Source organism: Petaurus breviceps, unplaced genomic scaffold, assembly GCF_028583685.1.
Source record: "Petaurus breviceps papuanus isolate PSGF00001 unplaced genomic scaffold, PetGlider_PUasm1.0 138, whole genome shotgun sequence".
NCBI lineage: Eukaryota > Metazoa > Chordata > Mammalia > Diprotodontia > Petauridae > Petaurus > Petaurus breviceps.
In genome coordinates, this window is record NW_027185694.1 from 19,278,882 (window position 1) to 19,297,209 (window position 18,328).

General features: G+C 37.0%; 1 protein-coding gene across 2 annotated transcripts in view; it reads left to right on the forward strand.

The window, feature by feature from the left end:
• SLX4 (SLX4 structure-specific endonuclease subunit) overlaps positions 1-18,328 on the forward strand; it is a 57,893-nt gene that overhangs the window by 25,297 nt on the left and 14,268 nt on the right. For both annotated transcript variants that reach the window (XM_069106629.1, XM_069106640.1), the window contains exons 11-14: positions 6,834-7,003; positions 8,609-11,055; positions 16,032-16,134; positions 17,313-17,783. In XM_069106629.1, coding sequence (XP_068962730.1) covers positions 6,834-7,003; positions 8,609-11,055; positions 16,032-16,134; positions 17,313-17,783 — 3,191 coding nt within the window. The remainder of the gene's footprint in view (positions 1-6,833; positions 7,004-8,608; positions 11,056-16,031; positions 16,135-17,312; positions 17,784-18,328) is intronic.

Here is an 18,328-nt window from a genome sequence, read left to right on the forward strand (position 1 = left end):
TATTGAAACAAAGTCAAAAGATTGTGGGGATTGGGGGCGGCTGGGTGGTGCAGTGAATAGAGCACTGGCCCTGGAGTCAGGAGGACCTGAGTTCAAATCTGGACTCAGATACTTAACACTTAGTAGCCGTGACCTTGGGCAAGTCACTTAACCCCAATTGCCCTGCCTTACCCCCTCAAAAAAAAAGTTTTAGGGGGGGGAAAGAAGAAAATGTAAGAATTGATATCTTAAAAAAATGACCTAAAAACATGTCAAAGAGATAATCTAAGAATTATCAGATTGTCTGAAAAACCTTATATTGTAAAGTCTAGATGCTACAGTTCAAGAAATTATATATGAAAATTGCCCAGAACTCTTAGAACCAAAGGGCAAAGCATAAGTAGAAGAAATACGCTGTTTATCTCTGGGAAAAATCCCACAAGGAAAACTCCCAGGAATATTTTAGCCCAAATCCAAAGCTTCTAGGTCAAAGAAAAAATACTCTAATCAGTGAAAAAGAATGAATTCAAGTCCCCGAGAGACACAATAAGCATCATGTAAGACTTGCCCACTGCCAGCTTAAAGAGAGGGAACTTGTAATAAGATATTCCAAAAAGTAAGAGTTAGAGGCTTAGGACGAAGGACAGCCTATCCAGGATAACTAAGCACAATCATACAGGAATAAAATGGATCTTTAATATAACAGGCGATTTCTGAGCAGTCCTTATGAAAAAGGCCAGAACTGAATAGTCATTTTGGAATGGAAACACAGGTGCCAAGAGAAACATAGATGGGTTTGCACATTTGTTTAATTGAAAAGAACTATCTAGGAATGAATTTTTTACATTTTAATAAGGGGACAAGAAACAAATGTCTTCTCAAAACCTAATATAAGTTTTGCAAAAGTGAAAATGACAAGGTCATTTTGTTCTGTTTTAATAATCTCAGGAAAAGATAAAAATGGGAGGAGGAAGGGACTGTACTGGGGAAGAAAGAAGGAAGAAAGGAAATGAAATCACTATTGCTAAATAGAAGTTTATAAGGTAAAGAGTATATTGCCCTGAAGGTAAGGGTTGGGGGGGGGCAAACATCCATGAACCTTACTTTCATCTAAATCAGATAAAGGAAGATTGAATACAGTTATATATCCAAACTCAGATTGTAGTGTAAAAATACATGAAACTCAAAAGGGAAATGGGGAACGGGAAAAGAGAGAGACAGAAGGGTTTAAGAGGGAGGGAAAGATAGCAAAGGGAATAGTCAAACACAAAACAAATTTGAATGTTGGAAGGAGCAGTGTGAAGAGATAAAATTCTTTACCACCTTATTTTTAAAGTGGAAGGTGGGAGTAAAGAGAAGAAAAAGTACAGGAAATACACAATAGTCCAACACGAATGTGAATGGGATATTTAGGGATGACCTCATCCACAAAATGGAAGCTGATAGTAGAATGTCTTAGAAAACAAAATCCAACAGTATGGTTTTTTTTTGCAAGAAATATGCTTAAAATGTATAGAATTAAAATGGGGTTGGAGCAAAATCTGCAATGCTTCAATTGAGCTAAAGGCAGGAGTAGCAAATATGATTTCAGATGGAACTAGATGAATATAGAAAAATCAAAAAGATTAGTATTGAAGTTACATTATACTAAAAGTGTCAGTACTTAACATATATGCAACTAATAGCATAACATCTAAAACGGGAAGTAAATTAGGAGGAGAAATATAAGAAAACTAATAGTGGTGAATTTAATGCACCATCCCTTTCAGACTTAGATAATTAAGTACCTGAATAGAACTTTAGAAAAATTAGAAATGATAGCTCCCTGGTGATTACTAAATGGGAATAGAATTTATATACCCCTTAGGTATATATGACTTCTTTAAAAATTGACCACATATTGGAGCATAAAAACATCACCAAAAATATGGAAAAAACAGAAATACTTATCACATCATTTACTATCACAGTGCAATAAAAAATATATTCAATAAAGGTGCCTTAAAGAAATAATTAAAAAGTAACTAGAGACTAAATAGCATAATTCTAAAGAATTGGTGGGTCAAAGAACAAATTATAGAAAAAGTAGAAAATTTGAACAAAGCAAATGACAGTAATGAGGTATACCAAAACTTAAGGGAGCTAATGCAGTTCAGAGAGGAAATGTTATATTTTGAACACTTTCATCAACAAAAGAGAGAACACAAATTGATGAATTGGGCATACAATTAAAAAAAAACTTGAACAAATCAGAAATCTTCAATTAACAAAGTAAAAAATATAAAAATAAAAGATTAATAAAATAATTGATAAATAAAAGTAGGAGTTGGGTTAGGTTTTTTTTGGGGGGGGGGCATGGGAAAGGAATAAAATAAACAGCAAGTCTGACTTTTTAAAATAGAAGGGAAAACCATATTGTTTATACCAGAAATGAAAAAAGAGAATTTAATAATGAAATGGAAATTATTAGAAACAATTTTGCCTAGTTATATGCTAACAAAACATTGATAAAAGATATAGGAATACTTAATAAAAACATATAATACCTACGTAAGCAAGAGAAACAGACCATGTAACCCAATATCAGAAAGTGAAATTGAACAAATAATAAATGAACACCCAAAGAATATTGATCTGAAAAACAAAAATTGATGCAAAAAAATATTTGAAAGTGGGTTTACAGCAACATATTAGAAAGATTAAACACTATGACCAGGTTGGGTTTCAAGATTGGTTTAACATAGGAGAGAATATAAATATAGTGAACCTTGTTAGTAAAAATTATGTAAATCAGTATTATATTGGTAGATGCTAAAGACTTTTGATAAAATAAAACACCCATTTCTATTAAAAACTAGAAGTCACAGGAACAAGTAGAATTTTCCTTAATATTATCTGAATCTGCAAACATATTGTGGAAAAAAGTTCTTTCCAATAAAATCAGAGGTATAACAATGATACTGATTATCACTTTTGTTTAACATAGTGCTAGAAATACTAGCTATAGCAATAAGATGAGAAAAAGAAATTTAAGAAATTATCCTTCACAAAGAAGAAACAAAATTATTGCTTTTCTAAGATATAATAGTGTCCTTAGAGAGCCTTAAGGAATCATCTAAAAAAAATAACTGAAACAATAACTAGCAGAGTTGTAGCATACAGGATAAATTTCCCTAAATCGTCAGCATTTCTTTTACCAGCAAAACTCAGAAAGAAGAATAATAGCTACAGAGGCTATAAAATATTTGGGAATCAATCTTCCAAGATACACCTAGGAGCTATATGAATCTAACTATAAAATATTGTAGAAATAAAGACAGCCCTAAGTAATTGGAGAAACATTCAACTACTCATAGGTAAGTCAAGCAAATATAATAAAAATGATAGTACTATTTTACTTAGAGCTATACTGATCAACCAAAGGAATATTTTATAGAGCTAGAAAAAATGATGAAATTAATGTGAAGGAATAAAAGATCAAGAATTACACAGGTTATAAAAAGTAAGAAGGAAGGGGGTCTAATAGTATCAGATCTCCCACTATAGTACCGAGTAGCAGTCATTAAAAGTAATTGGTACTTGTTTTTTAAAAAGAGAAGTCAGTCAATGGAACTAGTTAAGTACTTAGCATGCTGAGCAAACATACAGTAGCCTAGTGTTTGATAAACAGAAGCCTCAGTTACTTGGGGAAGGACTCCTTATTTAACAAAAACTGCTAAGAAAACTGGATAACACTGGCAGACATTAAGTTTGCCTCAATACCTCACCATATGCTAAGATAAACTCAAAATTTATGTTTTACCTAGATATACAAAACGTTACACATAAATTAGAGGAACAGAAGGAAGAAATTACTTTTCAGATCTATGAATGAGGAAGAGTTCATGACTAAACAACTGGTAGACAATTTTGATTATATAAAATTGAAAAGTTCTTGTGTGAACACATCTCATATTGTTAGAAGGATACCAGGTAACTAGGAAAAACAATCTTTGCAGCAGGTTTCACTGATAAAGGTCTCGTATTTAAGATATATAAGGAACTGATTCAAATTTATAAGTCTTAGAACCATCTCCCAATAGGTGAAGGGATATGAGCAGGGAATTTTCAAAGGAAGAAATCCAGGTTAGCAACAACCGTATGAATAAATGCTCTAAATCACTAATAATTAGAGAAATCAAATTAAAGCGATTTTGAGGTTCTCTTTCATACCCATAAGAATGAAAAAAATGACCAAAAGACAAAAATTATAAATGTTGGTGAGGCTGTGGGAAAACGGGCACACTAGTGTACTTTTGGTGGATCTATGGGTTGATCTAACCATTCTGGAAAGCAATTTGGAACTATGCCAAAAAAGTAATGAAACTGTACCTACTCTTTGCCCCAGTTATTATACTACCTTTAAGCTTATGTCCCCAAGAAGCAGGAACAAATCTATATGATTTTTCTTTCCTTTTCAATGTGTGGGGGAGGAAGGAACGAAAGAATTTAGAACTGAAAATAAAATTTTATACAAAAATATTTATAGTGACTGTTTTTGTTGTAGCCAAAAATTGGCACTCAAGAGTATGTCCTGTTGGGGAATGGTGGAACAAACTGTGGTATATGAATGTGCTAAAATAGTACTGTGCTATAGGAATGGCAAAATGGACAATTTCAGAGGAAATTTGGAAAACTTTTATGAACTCATGCAGAGGGAATTTAACTGTACCAAAACTGTTTATACAGTGATAATGACATTATGGAGAAAAATAACTTTGAAATGGTTTAGAACTCTGATTGAAATTATAAGCCACAAGTCCAAAAGAACAAAGATGAAATAGGTTGCTCATCTCCTACCAGAGAGGTGATTAACTTAAACTTCAAAAAGAAATATATGTTTTTTCATCTGTCCAATATGGAAAAATTTTTTTCAAAGCATACACATCTGTGAATTTTTAAGTCTCCCCTCCCCATCTCAGTAGGGTGTGAATAGAGGGAGGGATAGATTGATAAAATATTAATTTTTTTAATGAGATATAAAAATGTTTTGTACACATGAGCCTTTCCCTATACAAAGTCAATAAGCAACAAGCATTTTTGTTGTTGAGTTCATAGTTTAATGAGGAGACTATATGCAAACAACTATTTACAAACAAGATAAATGTAACTGCCAAAAGAGTCTTTTAAAAAAATTATACCTTATTTTAACATTAAAAAAAATTTGAATTCCCAATTTTCCCCCTCCCCATCACCCCTCCCCATCATCCCTCCCCCTCCTATTGAGAAGGCAAGTAATAAGATATCGCTTATACATGTGAAGTCATGCAAAATACATTTCCATATTAGTCATGTTGCAGAAAAACAAAAATAAAGTAAGTGAAAATAGTATGTCTCAACTGACATTCAAAGTTCTTCAGTTCTTTCTAGAGGTGGATAGCATTTTTTCATCATGAGTCCTTTGAAATTGTCTAAGTCATAGTCTTGGTCAGAGTAGTCTTTCACAGTTGATTATCGTTAAAATACTGCTCTTGCTGTGTATAGTCTCTTGGTTCTGGTCACTTTGTATCAGTTTATATAAATCTTTCCAGGTTTTTCTGAAACCATCCTGCTCATCATAGAACACAAAAGTATTCCATCATATTCACATACCCCAATATATTCAGCAATTCCCCAATTGATGGGCGTCCCCTCAATTTCCAATTATTTGCCACCACAAAAAGAACTGCTGTAAGCATTTTTGTATATATAGGTCCTTTTCTTTTTTCTTTGATTTCTTTGGGATACAGACCTAGCAGTGGTATTGCTGGGTCAAAGGGTATGCATTTTTTAATAGCCCTTTGAGCATGGTTTCAAATTGTTCTACAGAATGGTTAGACCAGTTCACAACTTCAATATACCCTCTAGTGTTTATCATTTTCTTTTTATGTCATGTTAGAAATTCTGATAGGTATGAAGTGGTACCTCAGAATTGTTTTATTTTGCATTTCTCTAATCAGTTATTTCGAGTATTTTTGTATGACTATTGATAGCTTTGATTTCGTCTTTTGAAAACTGCTACAAGCAGTATTTTTTTTAAAAAAGAATGAACAAAGAGTACTACATGTGAAATTGAATCTCCACTATGTATAGCTTGGTTGTTGTTTTTTTTTTGGTAGGGGATAGTATTTCAGATTTTATGTCTTAGTTCCAACAGTACCCTCATTTGCTTTGTTGTTTTCTGAACTTCCTTTTGCTCTCTCTTTGTTTTTTAAATGATCGATTAAATGATCTTTCTTTATCTTTTAAGCATCGCTATCAGTACCCTTCTATTCTTCCCCCCCCCCCGAAATGCTGTATTGCTTGCACTTCAGTGGAAAAGAATGGAACAGAGGAAAATTTGATAGGACAAGGGAAGCCATTAGATTAGGACTGGGGAATCTTAGATTTATTGATTTTCCCCAGAGTTGTTTCTTTTCCCCATAATATAATTCTGGCATTAAGTTTTTATGTATTTGCGAGAGGAAAAGTAAGTTGAGTTACTGAAGATCTTGACCTTAGTAATTCTGCTCTTCTAACATGGTACTGACAAGGAATTTTATCTCAGATGTAGCAAAATCCTAGGGAATGACTTTTCCCCCCATCACAGCAAATTGCAGAGTTCTTCATGGATTGAAGCCATAGGAATATTGGATGATTAGTGAAAGAGAATTAGATGAGGCAAAGACCCTACTATCCTAGAGATTTGACTGCAAAATAAATTCCCTGCTGCTTTCCTTAGTATTTGGGGTAATTTATAAGACTAGTTCTAGTACCCATGTGGCCAATATCCAATCTGCTTCCTTTTCTAGTTCAGTCTTGATAAGAAACTTTAAACATTTTTTTTTCCTTCTCAGGTACACAATGAAGGTTTCTTTGTAGCAGAAGATGGGAATTTGAGAACACAAAGAGTCCTTTTGAATGAAGTGGACACTGAGACAGCTCACATGTTTCTACAGTACCTGTACACAGCTGATACTGACATTCCTTCCCATCTGCTCGCAGGCTTGCAGTCACTGGCCATCAGGTTGTTATGCTGCTTTTTGCTTACTCAACAACGTTTGAAACTAATTTTCCAAAGTGTGTCACTTTTAATCATGCATATTGAGTGGTCATACATTGGAGAGTCAGCGTGGTGTGGCAGAAATAGCACTGGATTCACAGGGTTTAAATCCTGACTGCCACTTTGGATCTGTGTTAACTATGGACAAGTTACTCAGCCTTTCTTAGCCTCTGCTTACTCATCTATAAATGGGGATAATATCTATAAAGCCTACCTGACTGCAGTCTTGAGCAGGTCACATGACAGAAAGTGTGCAAAGTGCTTTTCAGACTTTTAAGTATTCTGTTAGGACTCTTGAAGCAACAAGGTGACTCACTAGATAGAGGGCTCAGCCTGGAGTCAGGAAGATCTGAGTTCAAATCTAGCCAAAGATACTAGTGTGACCCTTGGCAAGCCACTTAACCTTTGTTTGTTTCAGTTTCCTCAACTGTAAAATAGGAATAATAATACCTGCCTTGTAGGATTGTTGTCAGGATCAAATTAGATTTTTTGTCATTCAGTGGTTTCAGCAATGTCCAACTCACCGTGACCCCTTTTTGGGGTTTTCTGGCAGATACTGGAGTGGTTTGCCATTTTCTTCTCTAGCTCATTTTACGGATGAGGAAATGGAGGCAAACAGGGTTAAGTGACTTGCCCAGAGTCACATTGCTAATAAGTGTCTGAGGGCAGATTTGAGCTCAGGTCTTCCTGACTCCAGGCCCATTTTTCTATTCACTACACCATTTAGCTGCCCCCCTCAGATAAGATAGTATTTATAAAATGTGCTTAGCATACACACTGTATAAATGCTTATTCCCTTCCTTTCCCTTCCCTTATCTCTTCCCTTCTCCCTGTTGATATCGGTTATCACTATTAGCCAGAAGTTTATAACCAGTGATGACCTTGCAGGAGTCAAATACCTTAGGTGGAATTTGTTCCTTACATTAACATTCTCTTATGAGTATCAGGCTGAAGTCTGTGACAGGTATCTGGCTACGTAGCTTTCTGTTCAGGGTAAAATACAGATTATAGTATGCATTGCATCTACCCTGTAAAGGGTATCTTTTTGAGAACTATAAGGGCAGTTGAGCCTTCAAAGTTTTGAATGCTTTAAGCATTAATCTGTATTATTTAAACCACGTGGAGCAGTAGGTGGCGCAGTAGAGAGAGCCCCAGCACTGGAGTCAGGAGGACCTGAGTTCAATTCCAGCCTCAGACACTTGACACTTACTAGCTGTGTGACCTTGGGCGAGTCACTTAACCCTGATCACCTTGTAGGGAAAAAATAAATAAATGAACAAATAAATAAACCACATGGCCTTGAGATACTTTAAGCAATAAACCTCCTATTAGAACCTCTGAATGACCAGGCAAACTTCAGCAAGATTGGTCTTGGGGAAGAGTACCCTTGTTACAGAAGGATGGAGGAAAGGACAAAAATAAGGTATTTGTGATAATTCCCTGATTATTCCCACTTCACCCTTTCTCTTCATATATGAATTCCAGTTCTGGCTCTAACCTCATCTTTGAATGAGAGAAACTTGACTTCTGCGAAAGGAAGATTGATGCTTTTTCATTTCATTTCTGCAGGTTTGGAGTGAAGGAACTTGCTGATCTATGTGAAAGTGGCCTAGAGGCTACTGATATTAATTCAGAAGATGATATGTTTTTGGTGGGGAAGGAAGAAGATGATTGTGAAAGTAGAGCAGAAAATTTCCAAGAATTATTGAGGTCAATGTGGGTCGATGAAGATAAGGAGTCAGAGCTTTTACTTAGGCTAGAAGACCAGGAAGATGACAGAGAGAAAGTAAATGAAGAGGAGATGGAAGAAATTTATGAGTTTGCTGCTACTCAGCGAAAGATGCTCCAAGGGAAGTGTCAGACAAAGGAAGATTCAGTAGCTGGCCAGCCAGGGGAGGAAATTCCAGTATTTGAATGTCTACCAGCAAGTGTCAGATTTAAAAAACAGATGTATGATACATATAAAATGGACTCTTCTGAGCAAGTGAAAGGTCAAGAGCCAAGTGTATGCAACAATTTAAATATTGAACATTTCACTCCTGTTCTGTGTCAGGAAAAGATTCCAGATGATGAGGGTGGTACACAGTCTCCTGAACAAGACCGTTCACCAAAGCCAGCTAAAGCTGTTACTTGCTCTAGTACTTCTGATCTTTTGGTGGGAGGGAAAGGAGATAGTCTAAGAGAAAAACTCACATCTCTACACTCCCTCCATGATTTTGATCTTGATAAGTGCTATGATCAGCTCTTTTCAGTGACTCAAGGAGAGTGTTGTGAGCCTTCCCAAGTTAACTGCTATCCAAAGAAACAAAAAGGGACTTTCCCAGGGAAAGAAGTTTCTAGTTCACCCATTCTTTGCCAAACACCTCCATTGCAGCCAAACTTCTCTCCATCATACAACCACTGTCAAAGTCCTTCCAATTCACAAATCTTCCTTCAGTGTAGACATGATTCATCCCCATTATCTCCTCAGTTAAAAAGGAAATTTTCCAAGACAGCCTCTCCTCCGATTTTAATAGAAAAGGAAAAGGAAAACAATGATATCCACACTTTGTATGAAGACCCAGCTGGCAAGGACAACAGTGAGTGTGGTTATATTGTAAGCCATAAAAATACAGCCCCGATTTCTCCAGTTAAACCTCCATCCATTGACCTAACTCAACCAAAATCTTGCCAAAGGCTGTTCCAATCAAATATCAGATCTCAGAATTCTCCATCACAAGTGAACAAAGATGATGATATTATCCTTTTGCTGGATTCAGATGAAGAAATGGAGGTAGAACAGAGCAAAATGAAACCAATTTCTGATCGTCCCTGTGGAGAAAGAAAAACACCTAGAACCTTTGTAGGTAAAGGCGAGGAAACGAAAAATAGTCCCAAAGCATCCAAACCTTTTCTGATTATTGATATTGATAGTGACCAAAGGTATTCTCAAAGCCCAGTTGCCCCAGAAGTTGGGGTACATAGAGATAGGGGTACAGATATTCTGACTGATGTGCAGATACACAGAAAGCAGAATAGCTGTTTGGATGATGAACCAGATTTTAGCCTGATCTCCAAACATGACAACAGCAAAGAGGAGAGCAGTAGCGCAGATACTTCATGGCTGGTTCCAGCCACTCCCGTGACTAACAGAAACCATGATTACTCATCGCATATGCGAGTCACTAGCATCATCTCTAGGCCATGTGTTTCCAGTTTACAGGATAAAGTTTTACAGTGCAACACTAAAGTACTAATAGAAAATAAAAATGCTAATGAAATAACAAACAAAGAATCTATAAATGTGTCTCAGACTTCATCTCATCTGATGCCCGTGACTTCAGAAACCTCGGTCAGGGAGAGATGTTCTTACAGAAGCCTTCCCGTTCACTATTCAAAGGCTAACAAGAACATTTCCACAGCAGTCTCAGTTCAGTTTTCGCCTGAGCGTGCTGCCTCAGTTAAACGGTCCTTCATCATGGAGAGTCCTTCACCACGCTCGAGGCTTTCTTCTGCGGATGACAAACCTGTGCTGACCCAGAGCGTTTGTAGCGAAGTGGTGGAAGTTGTGGACAGTGAGGAGGAACAAGATCTTGACCCCTGCCCTCTGACCAGCAGCTTCCTGCTAAACAGTGACCCCCCACTTCCCGTCGATGACGACTGCTGGAGCATTGAACCTCTCTCACCAATTCCCATTGATAATGTGAACTTAGAGAGGACTGGCCAACCAAGTACTAGCAGTCCCAACAACAGAGTATGTGAAACTCTGAGTAACAGGGAGAGAAACTCCCCGGGAGCCCCGGGGAGGATGGGCAGCACTCCTGTTCATGAAAATCCTATTGACCAAAGAAGATCTTTACACTGTAATGAAAAGAGATCCTTCTGTGCAGGCTCACCTGGAAACAGTAGTCTAAGCTATTTGAACTCAGCTCTGTGGGATGATTGGGATGGAGAACAAAAGTCTACAGAAATTCTTCCTTTGGCTAAAAGATTGTCAGATGAAGTAACTCGAGAACTACAAGTATTAAAGACTCCAAGTAAGTGACCTTTGAGAATTATATTTGTAATTCAACAGCTAGGATGAATATTGAATCCCAGTAATGCTTCAGAACTCAATTGCCTTTAAGCTGATCTTTGGACCTCACAGCAGTCTCACAAAGAGTTAGGGCAGGATAGAGTTACCACTGTGTATCTCCTGCTTTGTAGGCCATTTGTTCTCATAGATTTCTGTTAAATAAGTAGATAGATAATAGGCATTTTTAATCCCTATTTGACTCCCTGTGGCATATACAAACCATAAAATTAGATGAAGCCTAATTTCCCAGTGGGAAATGGATAAAAACAGTCCTAAATGATTGTTAGGAAATCCAGTCTAATTGCTGCCCTGATAAAGAATTTGGACTTTATTCAAAAGTCAGAAGGGAGCCAGTCTTTAATCAAAGAAGTGACATTATCAGAGCTGTCATATAGGAAAATTAACCTATCACCATGTATAAAATGGACTGGCAGAGGAAGAGGAAGACTGATTAAGAAAGTTTTTCTGTAGTAGTCCAACTCGGGCTCCTGGCAGTATGAAAAGAGGAGCTGGACATAAGATATTGCAGAGGCAGAATTGATTGGACTTAGTGACTGGAAGTAAGTAAATGAGAATGAGGAATGAAAACTAAGTCAAGATTGCAAGCCTAGGTAACTGCCATTAATGAGTAATGGGGCAAAACTTCCCTGATACACTAGGAAGAATAGAAAGTTCTGTTTGAGAAAGCTTAATGTTAAATACTTTCACTGAAGTAAAAAGAGATTCTTTACTTAAAGGCTCAGGGGAAGTCAGGTTGGATGTGGGACCTGGGGAGAAATGATACTGATTTGGACATCCATTTCAATCCAGTAAATATTAACAAGAGCCTATCATTGTGCCAGACAGTGGAATATAAATTAAAAACAGCATAATCTTTGCCCTCAAGAAACTTAACTTTTTTTTCTAAAAGGACTTTGTAATCTAATAGGAAATAATACCTGAACAAACAAGTGTGATTCTATAACTATAGGATCATTGATTGAGAGCTTGAAGGAACCTCAGAAATCAACTAGTCAATTAATCAGTGAATTAAATACTTACTATATGCCAGGCACTGTGCTAAGCATTGTGCTAGCATATAAAAAGAGGCCAAAAATAATCCCTGCCCTCAGTGAGCTTACAATCTCACGGAGGCAACATGCAAACATGTATACAAAGCAAGATTTATACAAGATAAATAGGAAATAGTCAAAAGAAGAAAAGCACTGGAAGTAAGAGGGGCTGGGAAAGACTTCTTGTAGAAGGCAGGCCCTCTAATCCCAGAGACTGTGGTCTTTCCCCTGTACCATGCTGCTTCCCTATATCGGCAGGAGACTTTGGTATGGTTTGTAAGCCATTGACCTATTTTGCTTCTAACTCCTAGACTGAGTTTTCCACTATATTTTTTACTCTTCTCCCCTAGGCTCATCCTTGCATTGAAGTCTCTGCATAGTAATAATAGCATAAGTCTTTACATAGTTTCTCTACTTCTTCATTCTCTACAACAGACTCTCTGTAAACTACAATTATCGTCCTGGTGCTCTTTTTGCAGTTACTTATTATATGAGTAATACAACATGAGATGGCACAGCATCCCATGAAATGATATTCCTCGCTACCTTTGGACACATGATAAAACCAGCTTCAGCACCTTTATCTGCATTTGCAAGGGAGAACTATAAACCTTCCTCCCATTTCGCTTCAATTTATTTTCCTTTTGTCTTTTGGTTTCATTGGTAGTTAGAGTGTTAATCCAGACTCCTCATCTTACTGTGAGGGAGATCAAACTCAAAGAGGTGAGATGATTGACCCAGGGTCACAAAATGAGTATCCCCTTTGGAATCTGAACCAAAGTGCTTGTTCTACTACATCATGCTACTTCTTGATGTGTATTAAGTACAAAGGAGCAGTCTAGATTGCTGAGAAGTTTGGGATGAGAAATCACCTCCAGCTGGAGCCTCAGAGGAAGCTTCATGGAACAAAGCAATGAAGCAAGAGAAAGATTTCAATGTAAAAGAAATTTGTTATATCCTGACAAATGCATGATTATGGGAAAGGACAGGATGAGATCAAAATCAACCTTTAGTCCTGGAATATAACATACATAAAGAGAAAAATAGGGTAAAATAAGACAGGAAAGGTAATTTGGAAACTTTGAATGCTGGAATAAGGAGTTTTAATTTTATTCTATATGGAATTAGAAGCCTTCTCTCTCTCTCTCTCTCTCTCTCTCTCTCTCTCTCTCTCTCTCTCTCTCTCTCTCTGTCTCTCTCTCTCTCTGTCTCTCTCTCTCTCTCTCTCTGTCTCTCTCCCATGATTGAAAGCACAAATACAGAGATTAGCCAGAAGGGCAGTGTCATGTACTGAAAGGCATATGGTCATTGTAGGTAGGAGGGGAATTGGTTGAAACCTTGCTTCTCTTACTGTTTTATTAATGTGGGCAAGTCACTGTATGACCCCTGAACCTTGATTTGCTTATCAGCAAAGTGGTATGGATAATATTCATGCTCTCAACCACAAAGGATGACTGGGGGAAAGAGTTTTATAACTTCTAAAATGCTATGTGAATGGGTGGATAAAAATAGGAGGCAAAGCTGTCTGCTGAGAATGGTAAAGGGGTATTAGTGGAGAGAGTTTGAAATGGCCACTGTGAAGAAAGTGATGAAGTCAGTCAAAACTGTAGAAGGATTGGTTTGTAGTTTGCCCAAATTAGCTTGGGTTTTTTACATCTTCGAATTGTTCAGTGGCTCAAAAGTAGGAATTGAGGAGGTAGGTGGTAGGTGTTATCCCAAGTGTGGGGATTAGCAGGGTAGGTTCAAGGAGGGAAGACCATGCATTGTTAAAATGACAGCTTCATAGGAACCAAGGTTGTTCTTTATAATTTTGAAGCATCCAATCTGGATTGCTTGTGGTGGTTATTTCTATTTCCATTGTTGTATTTATCATGTTATATTGCTTTCCTGGCTGAGCTTACTTCACTCTTTAAGTCCTGTAAGTGTTTCTAAGCTCTGTTCATCATATTCATTTAGAACAGTAATATTCTATTACATTAGTGTGGCACAGCTTGTTTAGCCATTCCCTAATCAATGATCATTTATTTAGTTTCTAGTCTTTGCTACCACAAAAAGTGTGAGAAATATTTTGGTGTATATGGATCCTTTCTTTTTGCTAATGACTATTTTGGGGTCCATGACTAGCAGTAGAATTTCTGAGTCAAAAGATACAGACATTTTAGTAACTTTATTTCCATAATTTCTAATTGCTTTCCAAAATGGTTGTACTATTTAACACTCCATCAGTCATGCATTAGCGTGCCTGTCTCCCCCCCCCAACTCCTCTAACAATTACGGTTCCCTTCTGTCATCTTTGGCAATTTGCTGGGTGTGAGGTAAAACTTCAGAGTTATTCGATTTATAGTTCTCTTATAATTATTTGAATCATTCATATAATTGTTAATACTTTGAAGTTCTTTTGAGAATTGTTTTCTCATATCCTTTGACTTCTCTATAGGTGAATGATTTTTGATCTTGTATTTCTATTGTCTGTATCTTAGAGAAATATAGATTTGGTTATCACCTCCATTATGGGCTAGTTGAAGTTGTGGGTGTAAGATAATGAAGAGAATGTAGAGAGAAAGGAAACTTGTAGATAGAACTTTGTGGAATGCTTACATTTAGTGAGTAGGAAGAAAAGAAGCCAGCAAATCGGAGGGGTAGGAAGAGAGAAAAAGTGTAGAGGGAACACCTTTCCTCCCCCCATATAGTATAGTATTATAGAAACCAAAGAAGGAAATGTTTTCAGTAATAATGTCACGTGTATATAGCATACTTAAGTTTACAAAGTATCTTTTACAATTATTTGATATTGCAAGTATCATTATCCTCATTTTATATATGAGAGAACCAAGGTTCAGAGAGGTTAAGTGACTTGTCCATGATCAGTAAGCTAGTAAATATTGAATCTGGAATAGGATCCCAGGTCTCCTGGCTCCAAGCCCAACACTCTCCACTCAACCATGGTGCTTAAAGTGTCATATTCTATAGAGGGGACAATCAAGCAGTCTATCAACAAACATTTGTTAAGCCCCTTCTCCATACCAGCTTTTGTGATAAGTCCTGGGGGTACAGAGAAAAATGAAACTGTTTTTACCGTTGAGCAACTTGGATGAGAACTGAGGAAAAGACCATTGGGTTTGTTGATTAGTCACTGGTGTCCTTTGAGATAAAAATTTCAATATTACCATTTTATGTTACAAGTTGTGTGGTTTCCTTTATGCTGAGTAAATGCATGTTGAAAATAGAGATGTGTAGGATTTTGTACTGGAAAGGACCTCAGAGGTCATCTAGTCTAAGCCCCTAATTTTACAGATGAGGAAATTAAGACACAGAAAGATTAAGTGACTTATCCAGAGTCACACAACTAATGGGTGGCAGAGCCAAGTTTAGAACCTAGGTCATTTGACTCCAAGTTCAATGTTGTTTTCACTGGTGTGGAAGTTCCATAGGACTGCCACTCTAAATGTGTGTGTGTGGAGTGATTGCAGTCAATCGTGAGCTCTCTTAAAAGTTCCTTCTGATTGTTCTATTTTCTCTTTAATATGGTAAATCCTGACTTTGGTTTCAAGAGATCCCAGCATTTGTCAGTGATTTTAAGGAGGGTGTTGTTAGTGTGTCAAATCAATATTATATGTACATGGTGTACATAGAGTGTATCTTGTAATACTTTTTAGAAGGGAGAATGGTGGGGTAATGGAATTAAACACTGATAGATTGTCACAGCTCCAAAGAGGCTGGAAATTACTACTTTAATATAGTAAAATGATGCTTGCATTATCTTCAGTTTAAAGAAAGCTAAGGAAACAGAGAAACTCATGTCAATGAAATTAAAAGTGCCATCACATCAAGTGGCCCTTATGCCAGCCACTTTACTAATATTTGTATTTGTTTTATTCTCCCACAGAAGCTGCTGCTCGGAAGACTAATAGGCCCCCCAAAGTTCCTATAACTCCAATGCCAAGTTATTCTATCATGGAAACACCAGAACTAAAGAAAGAATTGAATAGGTTGGTGTTTCCATTTTACTTATTGGCTCATGATTGGGTTTAGCATGATACCTGAGATTCTTCTCTAAAAAATTCATCATATTCCTTCTAGTCTTAGAGGAGTCTTCTTTGTGGATAGACTCTGACTTCTGACTCTTAGGAGTCTCTGAAGATTTGAGGCCTCTTGTACCACCTCCGGCTGAGCTCTTGATTTCCCTAATGCTAGGGAAAATAGACTTATCCCAGATTTTGCCTGCAATTCCTGAAAAGTAAGAAGGTCTAGCCCACTTTCTTAAGAGTAAGAAAGAGTCATTGTCAACATAGGGAATTTCAAGTCTGTAGAAGGGAGCCTATTGTAAGAGCCCTCCTACCCTTAGATCAACACCTTCATTTTTATATAGCAGATATAGTACATCAAAATAACTACCCATTCTATCTTCAAGACATTTATAATTTGTCAGTTTTAATGATTTATTATTTTAATTAAAGTTTCTTAGTTTATAATAGTTATTGCCTCAAAATTAAAAGATAATGTGATTCTGTTTCACAAGTATGAGTGACTTGCATACTCCTTTTTTTAAGCAGGTTTTCTTTTTTGTTAATATTTTCACAGAATAAAATTTTTTAGCTGAATCCAAGTCTTTAGAATCTTAGAATAATAAAATTTTGCTGAATTGACTTATCAGAGTCATACTTTAATAACTGAAAAGATCCTTTGTCTACATATACAAATAAATTTTGTGCTCATTCAGAGTAGTCACTTTGGTGTGCTACACATTTATTTCAATAGTGCCACTACCGCTTCAAATTCTGTTAGAACTCCTCTTCAAGATTTGGAACACTTGAAACTCAATTGCACTACTTAAGTCTTGTCCCATTTCTAACCCTAGGCTTTTTTTTCTTAGCCTGACTCCCCCAGCCTTATTCGTCAAACTTAACTTGATGTGTTTTTGATGTTTCTAGAAATCAGGTCCACACTCAAAAGACATGATTTACTGTTATTGAAATGTGGGGATTTTACAGAGTGTACTTAGACACTAACTTTTGACAGTCTTAGAACACAAGCATGTTGGCTTTGCCAACAGCCATTAACATTTGCTAATAATTGTGTCTTGTTTGCTGACAAGTAAGCAAAACAGTGTAAAGTACATACAAGCAGTCTGGTTGAGGACTAAAAAATCACCTATTTCCCAATTTAGATTTGGAGTCCGTCCTCTCCCCAAACGCCAGATGGTACTCAAGCTGAAGGAGATTTTCCAGTACACCCACCAGATCCTGCCATCTGACTCCGAGGAGGAAATCCAGGCTTTGCAGACCTCCCCTAGGATGATGGCAGAGCCTTGCTGCCTGACTCAGACAACTTTTCCAGTCAAGATTTCAGGAGCAGAGAATGAGTTACCATCAGCTTCCTCCAGTTGTGCCCTGCCCACTGTGGAGCATGGTCAGTCAGAAGTTTCAGAGAACTTATCTAGCATCAGTCTCCAAAAGCTAAAGAATCTCACAAAAACCCAACACGGAAGGAAGCCTCCACATAAAGCCATCCTGACACTGACACAGCCACCAGCTGAACATGTGCATTCAGACCCTGCCAGTGATAACCAGTTCTCAGCATCTCAGAAATCCATTGCTTCTTCTACAGAGGAAAGTGAAAACTCCTTTGGTTCACAGAGGTAATGGATGAGGAGCAGGTGTAATGGTGGCATCCTTATCACAATGAACTGAACAGCCCATGAGTAGGAATGTCTGATAAATTCAAGTCCCTGACTTGCTTTCTAAGTTTGAAGGTGTCTGAAACCTGAAGAGATTTTGAATAGTTGGTAACTCATATAAGCAGAATTTTGATCCTAGGAGTCAAGAATGCCATGTCCTGGTGCAGCATTTCTCAAGCTTTTTGGTCTCATTACCCATTTACAGTCTTAAAAATTATTGAGGACTGCCCAAAGAGCCTTTTCTTATATGGGTCATTTCAATCAATATTTTTTGTATTAGAAATTAAAATACTTTATTATTATTGTTATGAATATAGTTTTGACCTCACAAACTCCCTAAAAGGGTCTTGAGGAGTTCCAGGAATCCTCAGAGCTCACTTTGAAAACCAAACCCACTAATGTATTGACAAAGCTACCTGCAAATGTCTTGCATTTTTCTTTCTTAACCCAACCCATCTCATCTTCTGGGTGTTATCTGATTTAATTGCTGGAACACCAAAAGCCTC